Source organism: Melospiza melodia, chromosome 6 (assembly GCF_035770615.1).
Source record: "Melospiza melodia melodia isolate bMelMel2 chromosome 6, bMelMel2.pri, whole genome shotgun sequence".
NCBI classification, from domain to species: Eukaryota; Metazoa; Chordata; class Aves; order Passeriformes; family Passerellidae; genus Melospiza; species Melospiza melodia.
Window position 1 is genome coordinate 56,963,507 of NC_086199.1, and position 12,562 is coordinate 56,976,068.

Here is a 12,562-nt window from a genome sequence, read left to right on the forward strand (position 1 = left end):
CTGCTATTCAGTGCTCAGACTATTGCCTTAATATTCACAGGAGAGGTTTTCCAGCCATACTTACCTTATCTGACAATCCACTCTGTAGAACGCTGTTTCTTGCTATTTCACACAAGTCACACGTGCTTAGTTTCCACACCTGAGCTGCAATAGCATATTCTTCCATGAGAGCTTCCTGCAGCACCAAAATACATTTGAGAATAAATTATATGTAAATAAGATATAAATGGGGATACGTACTCATTACTAGTAAGGATTTTATCCATGCTCTTTAGACAGCTGTGAAAAATTAGAAGTTTGAAACTTTAAAATCACAACTACTATGAAAAGAATTGTTCATGTCAAATTTCCCAAGGACTACTGGTTAATAATTAATAGGCATTGGGTATCCAGTTAGCTTAGTCTAAGAAATTGCAGCCTGCAGTCCAGATCCTTGGAGGCATTTCTTAGGCAGTTCCAAAGGAGCCCCCAGGGTACACAAACCCCCTGGAGCACCCAGTTGTAAAGCCTGAGTGATTTTGCACATGGACATGTAGCAGGGCAATTTCTCGCTCCGGCCCTGCCCCGTGGGGCGGGCGGGTGTGGCCCCGGCGGGCTGGCCCAGCCCAGGACGGTGCAGGCTCCGTGGGACTGCAGCCGTGTCCCGGCCAGCAGCGGCTCCGTGCCCCGGGCCAAGGCTAGCGGGGCTCGGCTTGTCCTGGGACACAGAGCTGAGCGATGGATGGGCCTCTCTGGGCACAGCTCAGATCGGTGCCAGCCACAAACCAGGGCATTGCAGCCAGTGACTAGGCACTCCTGTCCTGCCAGGCCACCCAAGGGCAGGAATCTGTTCCAGCTCACTGAGCAAGCAGCTCGTATGTCATCATGAGATTCCACGTCGTGGTTTTATTATGTACTTCCCCAGACTTATTAGAGTAAGGAAACTGGACTTTCCTGGCACTCTAGAGGATTGTTTATGAAGGCTCAAACCTCCCTTCAGCCTCATCCTTCATTTTATACTTCAACAGCCAACACTGGAGAGGCAAGAGTACAAAAGAAACATAATTAGGAAATCAGACATTTCCTTCTGAAGCCTAACAGTGAGTAGTAGACAGAGAATGAGGAGGGAGAATGAATGAAGTGACTGAAAGGCATGACACTATGTCCTAAGCAATGAAATAAAACAGCTTTCAGGTCATTTTGGACCCTTGTGCTGCTGTTGCCAAATTCAAAGCTGGTGCTTTTTGCAATTCCTACCTTTGTGTAATGAAACTGCATAGGATCATCTGTGGAGAGGGAGATGTGCAGGCCCTTATGGAGAAATTCCCGTAGCGGATTTTTGGAGTACTCCAGGAATAGGCTGTTGTTACTAAGTGGGGACATAGCAATGGGTATTTGTGCAAGATAATACAGATACTGGAGGACAGGACTCTGAAAAACAAAACACAGTCAGCATTTAATGGTACTATGGGATAATGGAAAAGAGAAGGATTTCCCTTGGATAAAATGGAAACAGCAATACAGGGGGAAAACCTCAGATCAAAAAATTTAGGTTGACCATGACTTCTCCAGGAAATATTTAAAAGTCTGAATTTTATATCTTACTGATCTTTATAAAAATAATTTATGTTCTTAAATTAGTCTGTTTAAAAATACAATGACTATTATTACTGTAGATTAGTAAGTGTACATATGACCATTATGAGCATTGCATTTGATATGAGCTGCTTATCAGCCCCAAAACCTGAAAGTCACAGAAAATAAATGGGGAAGAACTGCTAAGCAAATTTTTATTTCCAAAGCTCCAGTCCAATAGATAAATTTTAGGAGCAAAAGAAGTTTTAAGTTACGACAAGTCATGTGTTGCTGTTGTACATAATATAAATAATCTGTGATCACATCATCTTTATGACTGTTTTGCCTTAGCCAACCTATGAACCTCACAAGTGCCTTTATTAATGTTACTATTATTAGAACCTGCTATGCCATCTTATCACACCAGGCCATGCAAGAGAGAGGGAAGAGGAGAATGCTTTGGTCACACACTGCTTTAATGCTATTCTGTCTGGGTCTAATTTTATGAATTATTATTCTTGAGCATAGTATCAGACATGATTTTAGGTATATTTTTTCTCTGTTCTTGGTTACGTTGAAGAATACAGAGAATTTTCCAGCATTAACCAGAAAAAACTCATTTATAAAGGAACTCCTGAAAAATTACAGTAAACTCAGTACAAGTCTGCCACCCACTGACCAATTATTTTAATTATGAAACAGTGCCCTGAGGATGGGATGAGTGATGGTTTTCATTAACTAATGTGCCAGGAACAGCATTTGCTCTGTCATAAAACATTTGTTCTATCTAGAATATTGTTGTGTCAAACAGCTATGTTGCATTTCTTGATCAAAATAATCAAATCCTTAAAGAACTTCTGAAAGAACCCTGAAGTACAGAAATGCCAATCGGAGAAAATGACCTTTGTTCCCATAGAGAAAAAATGAGAGCTTTCCTTAACTTCTTCTGGGACTAAACCAGGGAGCAGTAGCAAGTCTGAAGTTTTAGATTTTGTTCACATAATTTTAACTCTGCTTGGAGTATCCAAAAATGGGTGCTGCCAAGTCTTTGACATATCTGAACAGTTGTTCTTCCTTCCCTGTGAAGACAAAGCTGTCTTTTTGTACCTAAGGAACAGGAAGTTCAGTAAAGCTTATTTATTTCATGGAATCATGAAATAGTTTGGTTTATAAGGAAGTTCAAATGAGCTTATTTATTTCACTGAATCTTGAAATAGTTTAATTTGTAAGGGACCTTAGAGATCATCTGGTTCCAACCCCCAGCAGTGGGAAGACACACCTCCCACTGGACCAGGTGGCTCAAAGCCTCATCCAACCTGGCTTTGAACACTCCCAGGGATGGGGCAGTGACAGCTTCTGGGCAACCTGTGCCAGGGCCTCATCATCCTCACAGTAAAGAATTTCTTTCTAATATCTCATCTAAACCTACTCTCTTTCAACTCCCCCTTGTCCTGTCACTACCTGCCCTTGCAAAAAATCCCTCTCCAGCTCTCTTGTAACCCCCATTTAGCTACTGGAAGGTCTCCCTGGAGCCTTCACTTTTCCAGGCTGCACAACCCCAACGCTCTCAGCCTTTCCTCACAGGAGAGGTGCTCCAGCCCTCTGAACATCTTCATGGCCTCCTCTAGACTCCCTCCAGTAGGTCCACGTGTTCTGGTGTTGGGGGGAATCTGGGTGGAGTTTCTGACCAAACTGAAGAGTTACTTGTGCCTTGCTAAGAAAGTGAACTAATGAAAAATGCCCATTTGGTCCCTTCTGTTTGAACCAGTGATGGATGTCTGAGCACACAGTGATTAGTTTAGGAGCAATACCTTTTTCAGGAGCAATCCATGAGAGATGTTGTCTGCTGTCAGAAAGGCAGAAACAAGGTGTGTGATAGACCCAGCTTCTCCACAGTGAGGTCGAAACAGGAAGGTGCACATGCCTCTTTCCCTGAAGAGATTAAAAGCAAGTTTCACTTAAAAGAAAGCACTGTTCTTTATCTATTTTGGTATATAACTGCCAGTAATATGTAGATTTAAAAAGAAGAAAATTAAGTTATATATTCTCATACAGTTTGATGTGACATCTACCCAAGTTCTGCCTGTAGTGGGCTGCTCAAAAGGGCAGTTCCTTCTGCCACCAGACATATTTGTGTCTTCTTGCCTTCCCCAGTTACATCTCATTTAGCAACTGTCTACCCATTGGCTGAACAGCTACTGAATGGATTTCAGTGGAGTGAACTGACAGATGGAAAATTCAGTAAACCCATGCAACCTGTGGCTGCAGAATTCCTGCTTCAAAATGAGGGAAGAAGGGGAAGCACATTGCCAAGAGTTAGCTAACAGTACCTAGTGTGATCAGAGCCTGCCATCTCACCAGGTTTAGTGTAGCATAAAACCACACCTTCAGAAACAGAGGTGATCTAGGAATGTTAGTTATTACACCAGACTTCCACTGTAATTTCTAGAATTACTGAATTATTACCTGCATTAAAAATGATGCTGGGTTTGAGATCACAATGGACCCTGTTACTCAGTGCAGACAAATGTCCCACAAATATTTGGAGATACAAAACAGAATTTCAACAAGGAGTGTTAGAATATAAGGCAATTCTAGGGTGGAAGTCAGTAACATTGCTCCTGATGTGAGGATGTAATCCATCCTTGCTGATATTACCAAAGATATAAAACAGTCTTGTCAGGGCTGTGTTGACTCAAGCAGGGTGATTAACAGGGTGAACAGTTAGTGACTCATTGGTGAGTTCTGTCAGTATCTCAGCTGTAAGGAATATTTAATGATTATCTGGGGGCATTTTAATACAGTAGTCAAAATGATCTTGAGGTAAAAAAGAAATGCATTAGTTCTGGCAGAATCTCTCTTTGGAACAGAAAAAGCATGTAGACTACAGAGAATGTAAAGGAAGTCAGGAGAAAGGGATGACTTTCCTGCAGCTACCTGCTGTGTGTCTTTTTCATTATAGAATTAAAACAGCTACACCTGATTGTTGCACATATGAGGTAATTTGAGGTGGGTGTTTGCATTATGAGTTTTGATCAAATAGAATGATTAAAAAAATGCTTGAAGTAGCAGTGGGAGAGGAGGAATAACATTTTGAATGCTAACTTGGATAAAACTGTAAAATGACAAATCTGTGCACCTTCTATAAGAAAATCCAAAAATGTTTTCTACATAACTAAAGTAATCTAAATAATGAAATGAAGTGGACCAAATCCCTTCAGGGTAAGTGATGACACTCTCACACTAGTGGATAACCTCACTGCCTTGGCTGGAGCTGTGCAGGTCAATGAGTCAGCTGCAAATTTAGCAATATAACCTCACATTGAATTTCAGGCATTCCTGAGCCTGATGCCAAAATCTGCTCTGACAGGCTTTGGCCTGATGATGTCATGTAACTCTCTGCATTACTTGCCCAGACGTTGGTCTCAAAAATATTAAACTGAGTTGAGTCAAGAAGCCTGCTAAAGGAAGTTAGCTGGATGTGCAGTTTGTAATTGTGTCCTACTTGGTCTGTCTTAATTCAGCAGCCCCTAAGCCAGTGTGCCACAATATTACTTTGTGTCTCAAATTACCAGGAGATAGCCAGGCACCAAGAGGCAGGTGCACTGTATTTGGGAATCTGCTGCAAAGCCAAGCAAAGGGCAGTGAGTGGGTTTTGTGGGGTTTCTTTTGTTTCATTTGGTATATGCAGTTTTAAGGAGTTAAAAACCCCCAAAACACACAAAAATATCAAACCAAGACCTTAATCTGATGCCTCTACACCTCCTGAATTCTTTGTTTGAATTAATTCTATCATTAGTATTTTCAAAATATCTCATGTACTCAACTCTGTAATTCAAAATAACCCTTGCTTCAGAAGATCTATAATCTAGACACTGAAATTCTGAGAGAAAGATACTGATTTTCTGGGAGCTTGTAAAATACAAAAGTGTCTACTTACCTTCTAAGGTTGTTTAGCAACATGATGTTGACATACATATAATACAAATAATAGCTATATGGGGGATTCTTCTCACTGGTCCAGAGGTCAGGGTTAAGGCTCTTGTCAGAGAACATATGGCCACTGTGTTTGGATTCATCATCAACACTGTCAAAGCCAGTCACCTGGTGGGAGAAGAAATTCCCAGAAATAAGGGGCTTCAAGAAGTAAACTTCAGTGCCACTTACTCTTGCTTCAGGACTTGTTTGAACAAGCATCCAGTCCCTCCTCCTTCATTTCCATCCCTATCCTAGCAGTCCTGCTGCTCTGCATCCTACCATACCATGCACACAGCAGGAATAACATGTTTTGTCAAAGTTTTACCCATTTTTTTCCTCCTGAAACAAACAGGAAGCCCAGGTGCACAAAAGCCTTCAGGCCCCTGTGGGGGTTTGCAGAGCTGCAAAACTCCCTAAGGTCCAGACTAGAATCCTTTGAACTCATCTGCTGTCTTTGATAAGCAGCTGGAAGCAAGAGGTTCCCAGCAAACCTCAGAGCTGTGATCTGAGGCACACTCAGAAATGTCTGTGTTATCCTTGTCCCAGCAGCAACATCCCACTTCTCTCCTGAGATCCATCACAGTCCACACAAAGCTTCCTTCTAGCTGCCTCCTTCTTGGAGACGAGTTCAGAAACAGCTTAAAGTGCCCATCCTGGATGATGATGCACTAGAGCATGTAAACATTTTTGGTCATTAATGAAAGGACAAATAAGTAGCTGCTGAGCTGTTTCTGAGGAAATAAACAGGTAATGTGACAATAGGACCTCACACAGACTTGTACTAAATTATGTGTCAGGGCTTTGAATCAATAATAACACAAGCAATCTGTGGAGAAGGAAACTTTTTTAATGTGTGGGAACAGAAAAAGAACAGTAGAGGATCCATTTCATACGAGACAGAAAACCCAAACATACTTACATATTTGAGGAATAGGTGCAATTCTTTATGGTCTTTGGGATTGATTGTTGCTTCAAATAAGGGTACAAAGATGTTCTCCAACATCTTCCCAAAACTAGGCAGAATATTTTTGGACCTAAATATGTCACTGAAGGGGAAAAAATAGACACATTCTTTAATAAGCTTGTGTTGTCCTTCACTTTCGTATTTTCTGTTATTTGTGTACATTCTAGAGCTTCAGTTCCACCAGGATTCAGAAATTCAAAGTTTATGCCAGGGCAGATTGTCTCTGTGTTCTGTTTCCTGCACTGCCTGGCACTCTGCTTCATCCAGGCTCTACTGAAGCTCTCAAGTGCTCCAAAAATAGAGACAGCATGCAGGGGCAGATGCTGCTTCAGAGCAGTGACCCTGTCCTTCACAGACATCCAGTTACTACAGGGAAGATAATGAGCCACCTCTCATGAAGGATTCTGTTTCCTAAAGCTGTAACTACTCCAAATGAAAGCAGAACACTGTGCTCTGGTGAGCCTCAGAAATAAGGGATAGTACTACCATGTGCCACTAGGTGCAGGGCTTATTCCAAGTGCTGACTGTACCATGCATGTCAGAAATTGCTATGTAAGAAACTGAAGTAGAGAAACTTTCTCCCCAGTGAAAAGCACACTCTGGGGGGATATATGTGACTGTGACAGCTCCTTCTCTACTCATATCCCAACTGAGACTTTTCAAAACATGAAGCTCAGCTATTAAGTCTGACAAAATTTTCAGGGGAGACTGTATTACAACACACAGTATTGGAAACAAAGAAATAAAGTCCCAAAGGAAGCTTAAAAACTGAAAAGATCTGACAAGGATTTAAGTTTGAAAATCATCAGTCTGGGTTGTTTCCAAGTTCACTGTCGTTTAGTCACTAAACTTGATGATAACAATTTGACAGAGCATTTTCTACTCCTTCATGGAATTCAAGAGTTGATTTATTCTTATTACTAAATTGTATTTTAATTGGCCTTTGAATGCAGCTTGATTTCACCCAGTTGTAATTTTTGGTTTCAAAGTCTTCAGACCTACGAATAATTCACAGTAGTTTTGAATTGCTTCATAAAGAGTAGATTCAATCCCCATCTCCTGTCTTCCACCCCCAGACTGTCAGGAAAACTGCACCAATGGTCAAAAATAAATCTCCCAAGCTATTGCTTATAAATAGAACTACAGGACAGCTAATAAGCCATCTAAATATTATCAGAAATTAAGTCAGTGGTATGATTTCAAACTATTAAGATTACCAAGAGCTCCTGATTACTTACTAGATTCTGGGAACCTGAATTATCCAGCGCATATTAGGGGAATAAACTTTATGCTTAATGAACCATTTTGCCAAGTTCAGCCATTCATCTGGAGACCGTCCATAAATGGATAAGCGGGGTTCTGTGTACTGGTACTTACTTTCTTCTAGTTCACGGGCTACTTCCTAGTAAGTAATAAATATATTTGCTTTAATATGGACACTGAGATCATTTACAGCTAGAAATATATGTATCATTGCATTTTCCTCAGAGCAGACATAACTGTATTGGCATCCCTTTAAAGAAAGGGAATCTCTTGTCTTTCAATCTATTGTTTTATTTTAGGCATCTAAATACTCTACTGGCAAGCTAACTCAAATATCATGTGAATATACCTTAACTGTACATATAACTGGGAATAACTCTAACACCTCCTTTTAAAGGACAATGTTCTTCTGCAGTCCTTACTAAAACCTCTGTCAAACCTACTTTTAAGTGAGATAAATCAGAATTAGACTATTTAAACTACAGCAAACATCTACATAAAATACAATGGAGAACAATGGAGAATCTGACCCACAATCTATGGTAGCAAGCAGTTTTACAGCAATTAATTTTAGACAATACTTCTGTATATTCAAGAAGAGCTGACATCTACTACATCACAAAAACTACTAATTTTTTTGTTATAAGAAATTATTTGTAGCCTGTTGCGTGCATGTGCAGATGCAGATTTACGCAGAGGCACTTCCCTAGCAGCTCCTTCCCTAGCAACTATCAGTAGCCAAATAAATCCTAACAAAATGCTAAACCAGTGAATTGACCCTCAGCTTCTCTCCATTAGTTTAAAACTACCCACAACTCAACTTTGAACTCATACACAGTTTATGTGTACGTTTCTACCTCATAAAACTGTTCAGAAAGCAGCAGGAGCTGGCTTAGCAGAGGTCTTCCTCTGAGGAATTGCTGGAGCAAGCCTAATACTTGGAATCACTTAACCATACTGTTAGGTCTGTATGCAATTATGACAAATCTATTATAAACCTTCATTTCTCTACAGCTGGAAAAGCTTGAAACTTATTTACCTTGACCATCCGAGCAAAATATTCACCACCAATATAATTCTCAGTCTTCAAATACAAGTCCCTCAGCTCACTGGCACCAACTGGATTGTACTTGGAATTGAATTTGTCAAATCGATGGAATGTTTGACGTCCCTGGAGGAGGAAAAAAACCCAAATAGCCATAGTTTTAAGAACACACAATAGTTCTTAAATCAAATTGCCCAGCATTAAAAGGCACAGAAAAGAAAAATCCTGTGATAATTTCTTTCAAACACGCACTGTAATACATGAAGTCAAATTCTGATTTAGTAAGTTATCATGCAAACATTGTAGGAACTAGAATTATACACTTGGAAAACTTAGCTTTTTTCCCATTTGTTTTGTCATTTCACTAGACTTACTGCATGGACATCTAAAGAGTCTACAGTGAGGTCATAGGGGTCCATGTGAAGGCTTTCGAAGACTTGCTTTAAAGTCATCTTCTTGCCTTTTTTCTCTGCAACAATCCTGTCAGGCTCCGTTTGATACGTGTGCTTAATAAACCTCAGTAAGTGCTTCTGGTTCATGCAGGCAGCAGCATGGATATGAGTGTCAACCTGAAATCAGAAGGTTATTTATGCTTATCAACCATCTACATAGACTTAATTAGCAAAGTATCTATGTCACTGACAACAGTAAAGCCTTATAAAATATTCCTTAAGCAACAAATGGTTTAGTGCCTAAGCAAATCAAAATGTTTCAGAACCCTGAGATTTTGATTTTGGTTGAATTAGTCAGTAAGGAGAACTGTAAGTAAAGTAGCCCTCAATTAGTAGTTTCCTATTTAAATAGGAACATTTTCAACAAGATACATTCTGAGTGCTAATCACTGACCCTGGGTTCAGATTAAACTTGATATTCCTTAAAGGACATTCTGACCCCTTAGTATCCTTTTACTTCATTAATGAATCAACAATGCCTCTCTAGTTATACACTGTGGTTATAACTATCCTTACTGACTGAAGGGACTTGGAATTCTCAGCCATTTCCAAAAGCAGAATTCATTTTTTCAATGATATTTCAACCATATGAAACATCTTACATCACTAGTACTGAAGAATATTCATCTGAGATTTTTGTCACCATTTTTTCCAAGTTTAATTATAATACAGCCACTCATAACACTGACAGACTGTTCAGATCTTTTTTCTTAGACATCTCTTCACACTCTAAGGGGAGTGCAAATTCACAGAAGGGCTGAGAGTACTCCTTCAGGTTTTGTTGACAAATAAAGTATTGACAAGAAACAAATTATTTCCACAGGTCTTCTTTGCTTTTGCTCAGAAGCTTGCACTGCTACCTGAGCAGCCTCTATTGGAACACAAACCAAAGAAACAACTCACAAGATATGAGGGTGAGTTGTCATGTAAGTTTTCCCTGTGTAAGTCCTTAGTTAACACTAAAAGAACTTCTCAAATAAACCAAACACTCTGATAAGCCAGCTATAAGGAGCCACTGAAGCTAAATGTCTGAAAGGACTCTCATGCAGGACTCCTCTGTCCAGGAAACTGCAAACATGGACAGGAAAAAAGTGAGCTCAACACATTCCCCTTTGTGCAGTGACTCTGCAGTTTCACATTCTGCCAACAGAACTAATCAACATCCTTATCTGCTTTTAAGGATCAGCAGGAAACACATTACAGAGCACATGAATAAGCCACCCTCCTGCAGTGTAAACCTGGGTTTATGCCATGACATCCAGGCCACAGGAATGCCACTGCTTCACTTGACACCTGGAGTCATTTTATTTGCATGTTATATATACACAAGTTGTTGCAGCTTCACCCTGTGAATGTCAGTAGCATAAATAAAGACTAGGACATAAAACCGAATCCTAAACATTTAATTGTTAATCACTGTCTAATTCAAATATACCAGACACATTAAAGCTAAATGAAAAAGCAAGAAACATATTGCTGTCTCAAAGTACAGAGCATAATGTACATTATTAATGCACAGGAAACAATGATGTGTATATAAACAGTAAACACACCTCCACACAATGTATTCTCACTCTCCTCAGAGTACTTGTATAGATATTTGAGCCCAAGTGCATTTTATACATGAGCTTACTCAGGTTAATAAACATTCTCTGCGTTAGGCACTAATGTTGTTTACTGTAAACTTCCTGGAGCAGTGAAATACTACTAGGCTTGGTCAACTTGTTCAGTGAACAGCAGTTGCCAGGCTTTAAATGCTAATGAAAAGCAAGTCATAAACAGATGCAGGGACCCTGAAAAAGTGTAGTTTACTGAATTTCAGAATGCAGTGGTTCCAGTAGTGGCTCAGCTACTGGAATTAATGAGTCCTGAAAAAAGTCAGAACAAACAAGACACAGCACTTCCTCCTTATGTAAATCAGCATGAATTCATTGCTGTTAGGAGGACAGGGATGGAAAGCAAGGAGGCTTTTTGTTTCTTTTGTTTGCTTGTGTGCAAAGATCACATTGCTTTTAAAATCCTGCTTCCTGTTGAGAAATAATTCGTTGGAGTGTGCATTTGCTGTTCAGTGAGCTCCTGTGACATCTTTTCCAGTCCCCACAAACACATCACACACAGCCCTAGAGCTGAGCTAACCACAGTAGGTTTATTCTGAGAACAAAGATCTATCTTTATATATTTACTTTTTTTTTGTTTTTACCTCTTCCTCCTCCTTCAACCTAAACATACATATCCACCAAAAGTTAAGAGACCCTTCTGGAATCTCCTTCATGCTTTTTCCAGAGAATATTCACTACTTTAGCTACCTTTTTTTACTACCCAGTATAATTTGACCTTAAAGAAAACAACAACTTCAGTAACAAAAAGTCATAGAAGACTCAAGTCTAAAGTCATAAGAGTATCACACAGCTTTTCTTCTCTATTGTATTTTTAGCATGAATGCAACTTTTTGGAAGGTTTCAAGGACTTGAGCTTTTAACTACCCTAGCACATATTTAGTGTGTATGCTCTTGTACATTTTTACCATGCAGGGTGCAATCCTACCTAAGTGAAGTATCTGAATACAGAATCATCAGGCAGAGCTTAAGTGGGCTGATTTGGTTAGGCAGGTTATTGTCATTATCGTTATTATTATTATTATTATTATTATTATTATTATTATTATTATTATTATTATTATTATTATGTGAAATGTTATAATGCTAAAATATTGTTACTAATTTTATTGCTATTTATTATGAAAGGCTTCTACTAAAACAATTTGAACAGACTGAATTCATAAAAGGCTGACAAATACCCCCTTTGCCTCCTTCCTCCCCCCCATAAAAGACAAAGCCACTCCCAGTTTAAGATGTTACTATTTTGTTCCTCATACAATACATAAAATAAGCTGATGCTTTTCTGGACCATGAGTAACACAGCCCCACCACAAGGTTTATTTGTTTCTATTTGCAAACATTCTCCTTCCATTTTCAAATTCACTTTAGTGCCATTCCAGCCTAGTTTCTCCTTAGTGGAAAAAAACCCCGGCTGCATTCCCTTAACCAGACTTCCTGTTGCACTGCTTATTGTCCCCTCCCCCAGCAGAAAACCTTTCTCTCAAGGTCACATTAATCTTCCATGGAAAGAAAAACAGAATGACTGACAGAAGCCTGTCTTGGAACACAGTATTATACCTTCAGTGAACTCACCCTTGTAACAAAAGGAAACAGTTGTTTACATAAAGGTTAAATTCATGTAATTCCATCATTCAAGTGATGGTGGACATCAGCTTCCTTGCACTTAAAGGATGGTAGAATTCCCTTC

At 39.5% G+C, this 12,562-nt stretch overlaps 1 protein-coding gene across 1 annotated transcript in view; it reads right to left on the reverse strand.

Annotated features, from left to right (window-relative positions):
• Nucleotides 1-12,562, reverse strand: part of AMPD3 (adenosine monophosphate deaminase 3) — a 32,625-nt gene that overhangs the window by 4,313 nt on the left and 15,750 nt on the right. The window contains exons 7-14 of the mRNA XM_063158475.1: nt 9,179-9,373; nt 8,799-8,930; nt 7,735-7,898; nt 6,452-6,578; nt 5,495-5,658; nt 3,366-3,486; nt 1,237-1,410; nt 65-175 (exon numbers count right to left, since the gene is read on the reverse strand). Coding sequence (XP_063014545.1) covers nt 65-175; nt 1,237-1,410; nt 3,366-3,486; nt 5,495-5,658; nt 6,452-6,578; nt 7,735-7,898; nt 8,799-8,930; nt 9,179-9,373 — 1,188 coding nt within the window. The remainder of the gene's footprint in view (nt 1-64; nt 176-1,236; nt 1,411-3,365; nt 3,487-5,494; nt 5,659-6,451; nt 6,579-7,734; nt 7,899-8,798; nt 8,931-9,178; nt 9,374-12,562) is intronic.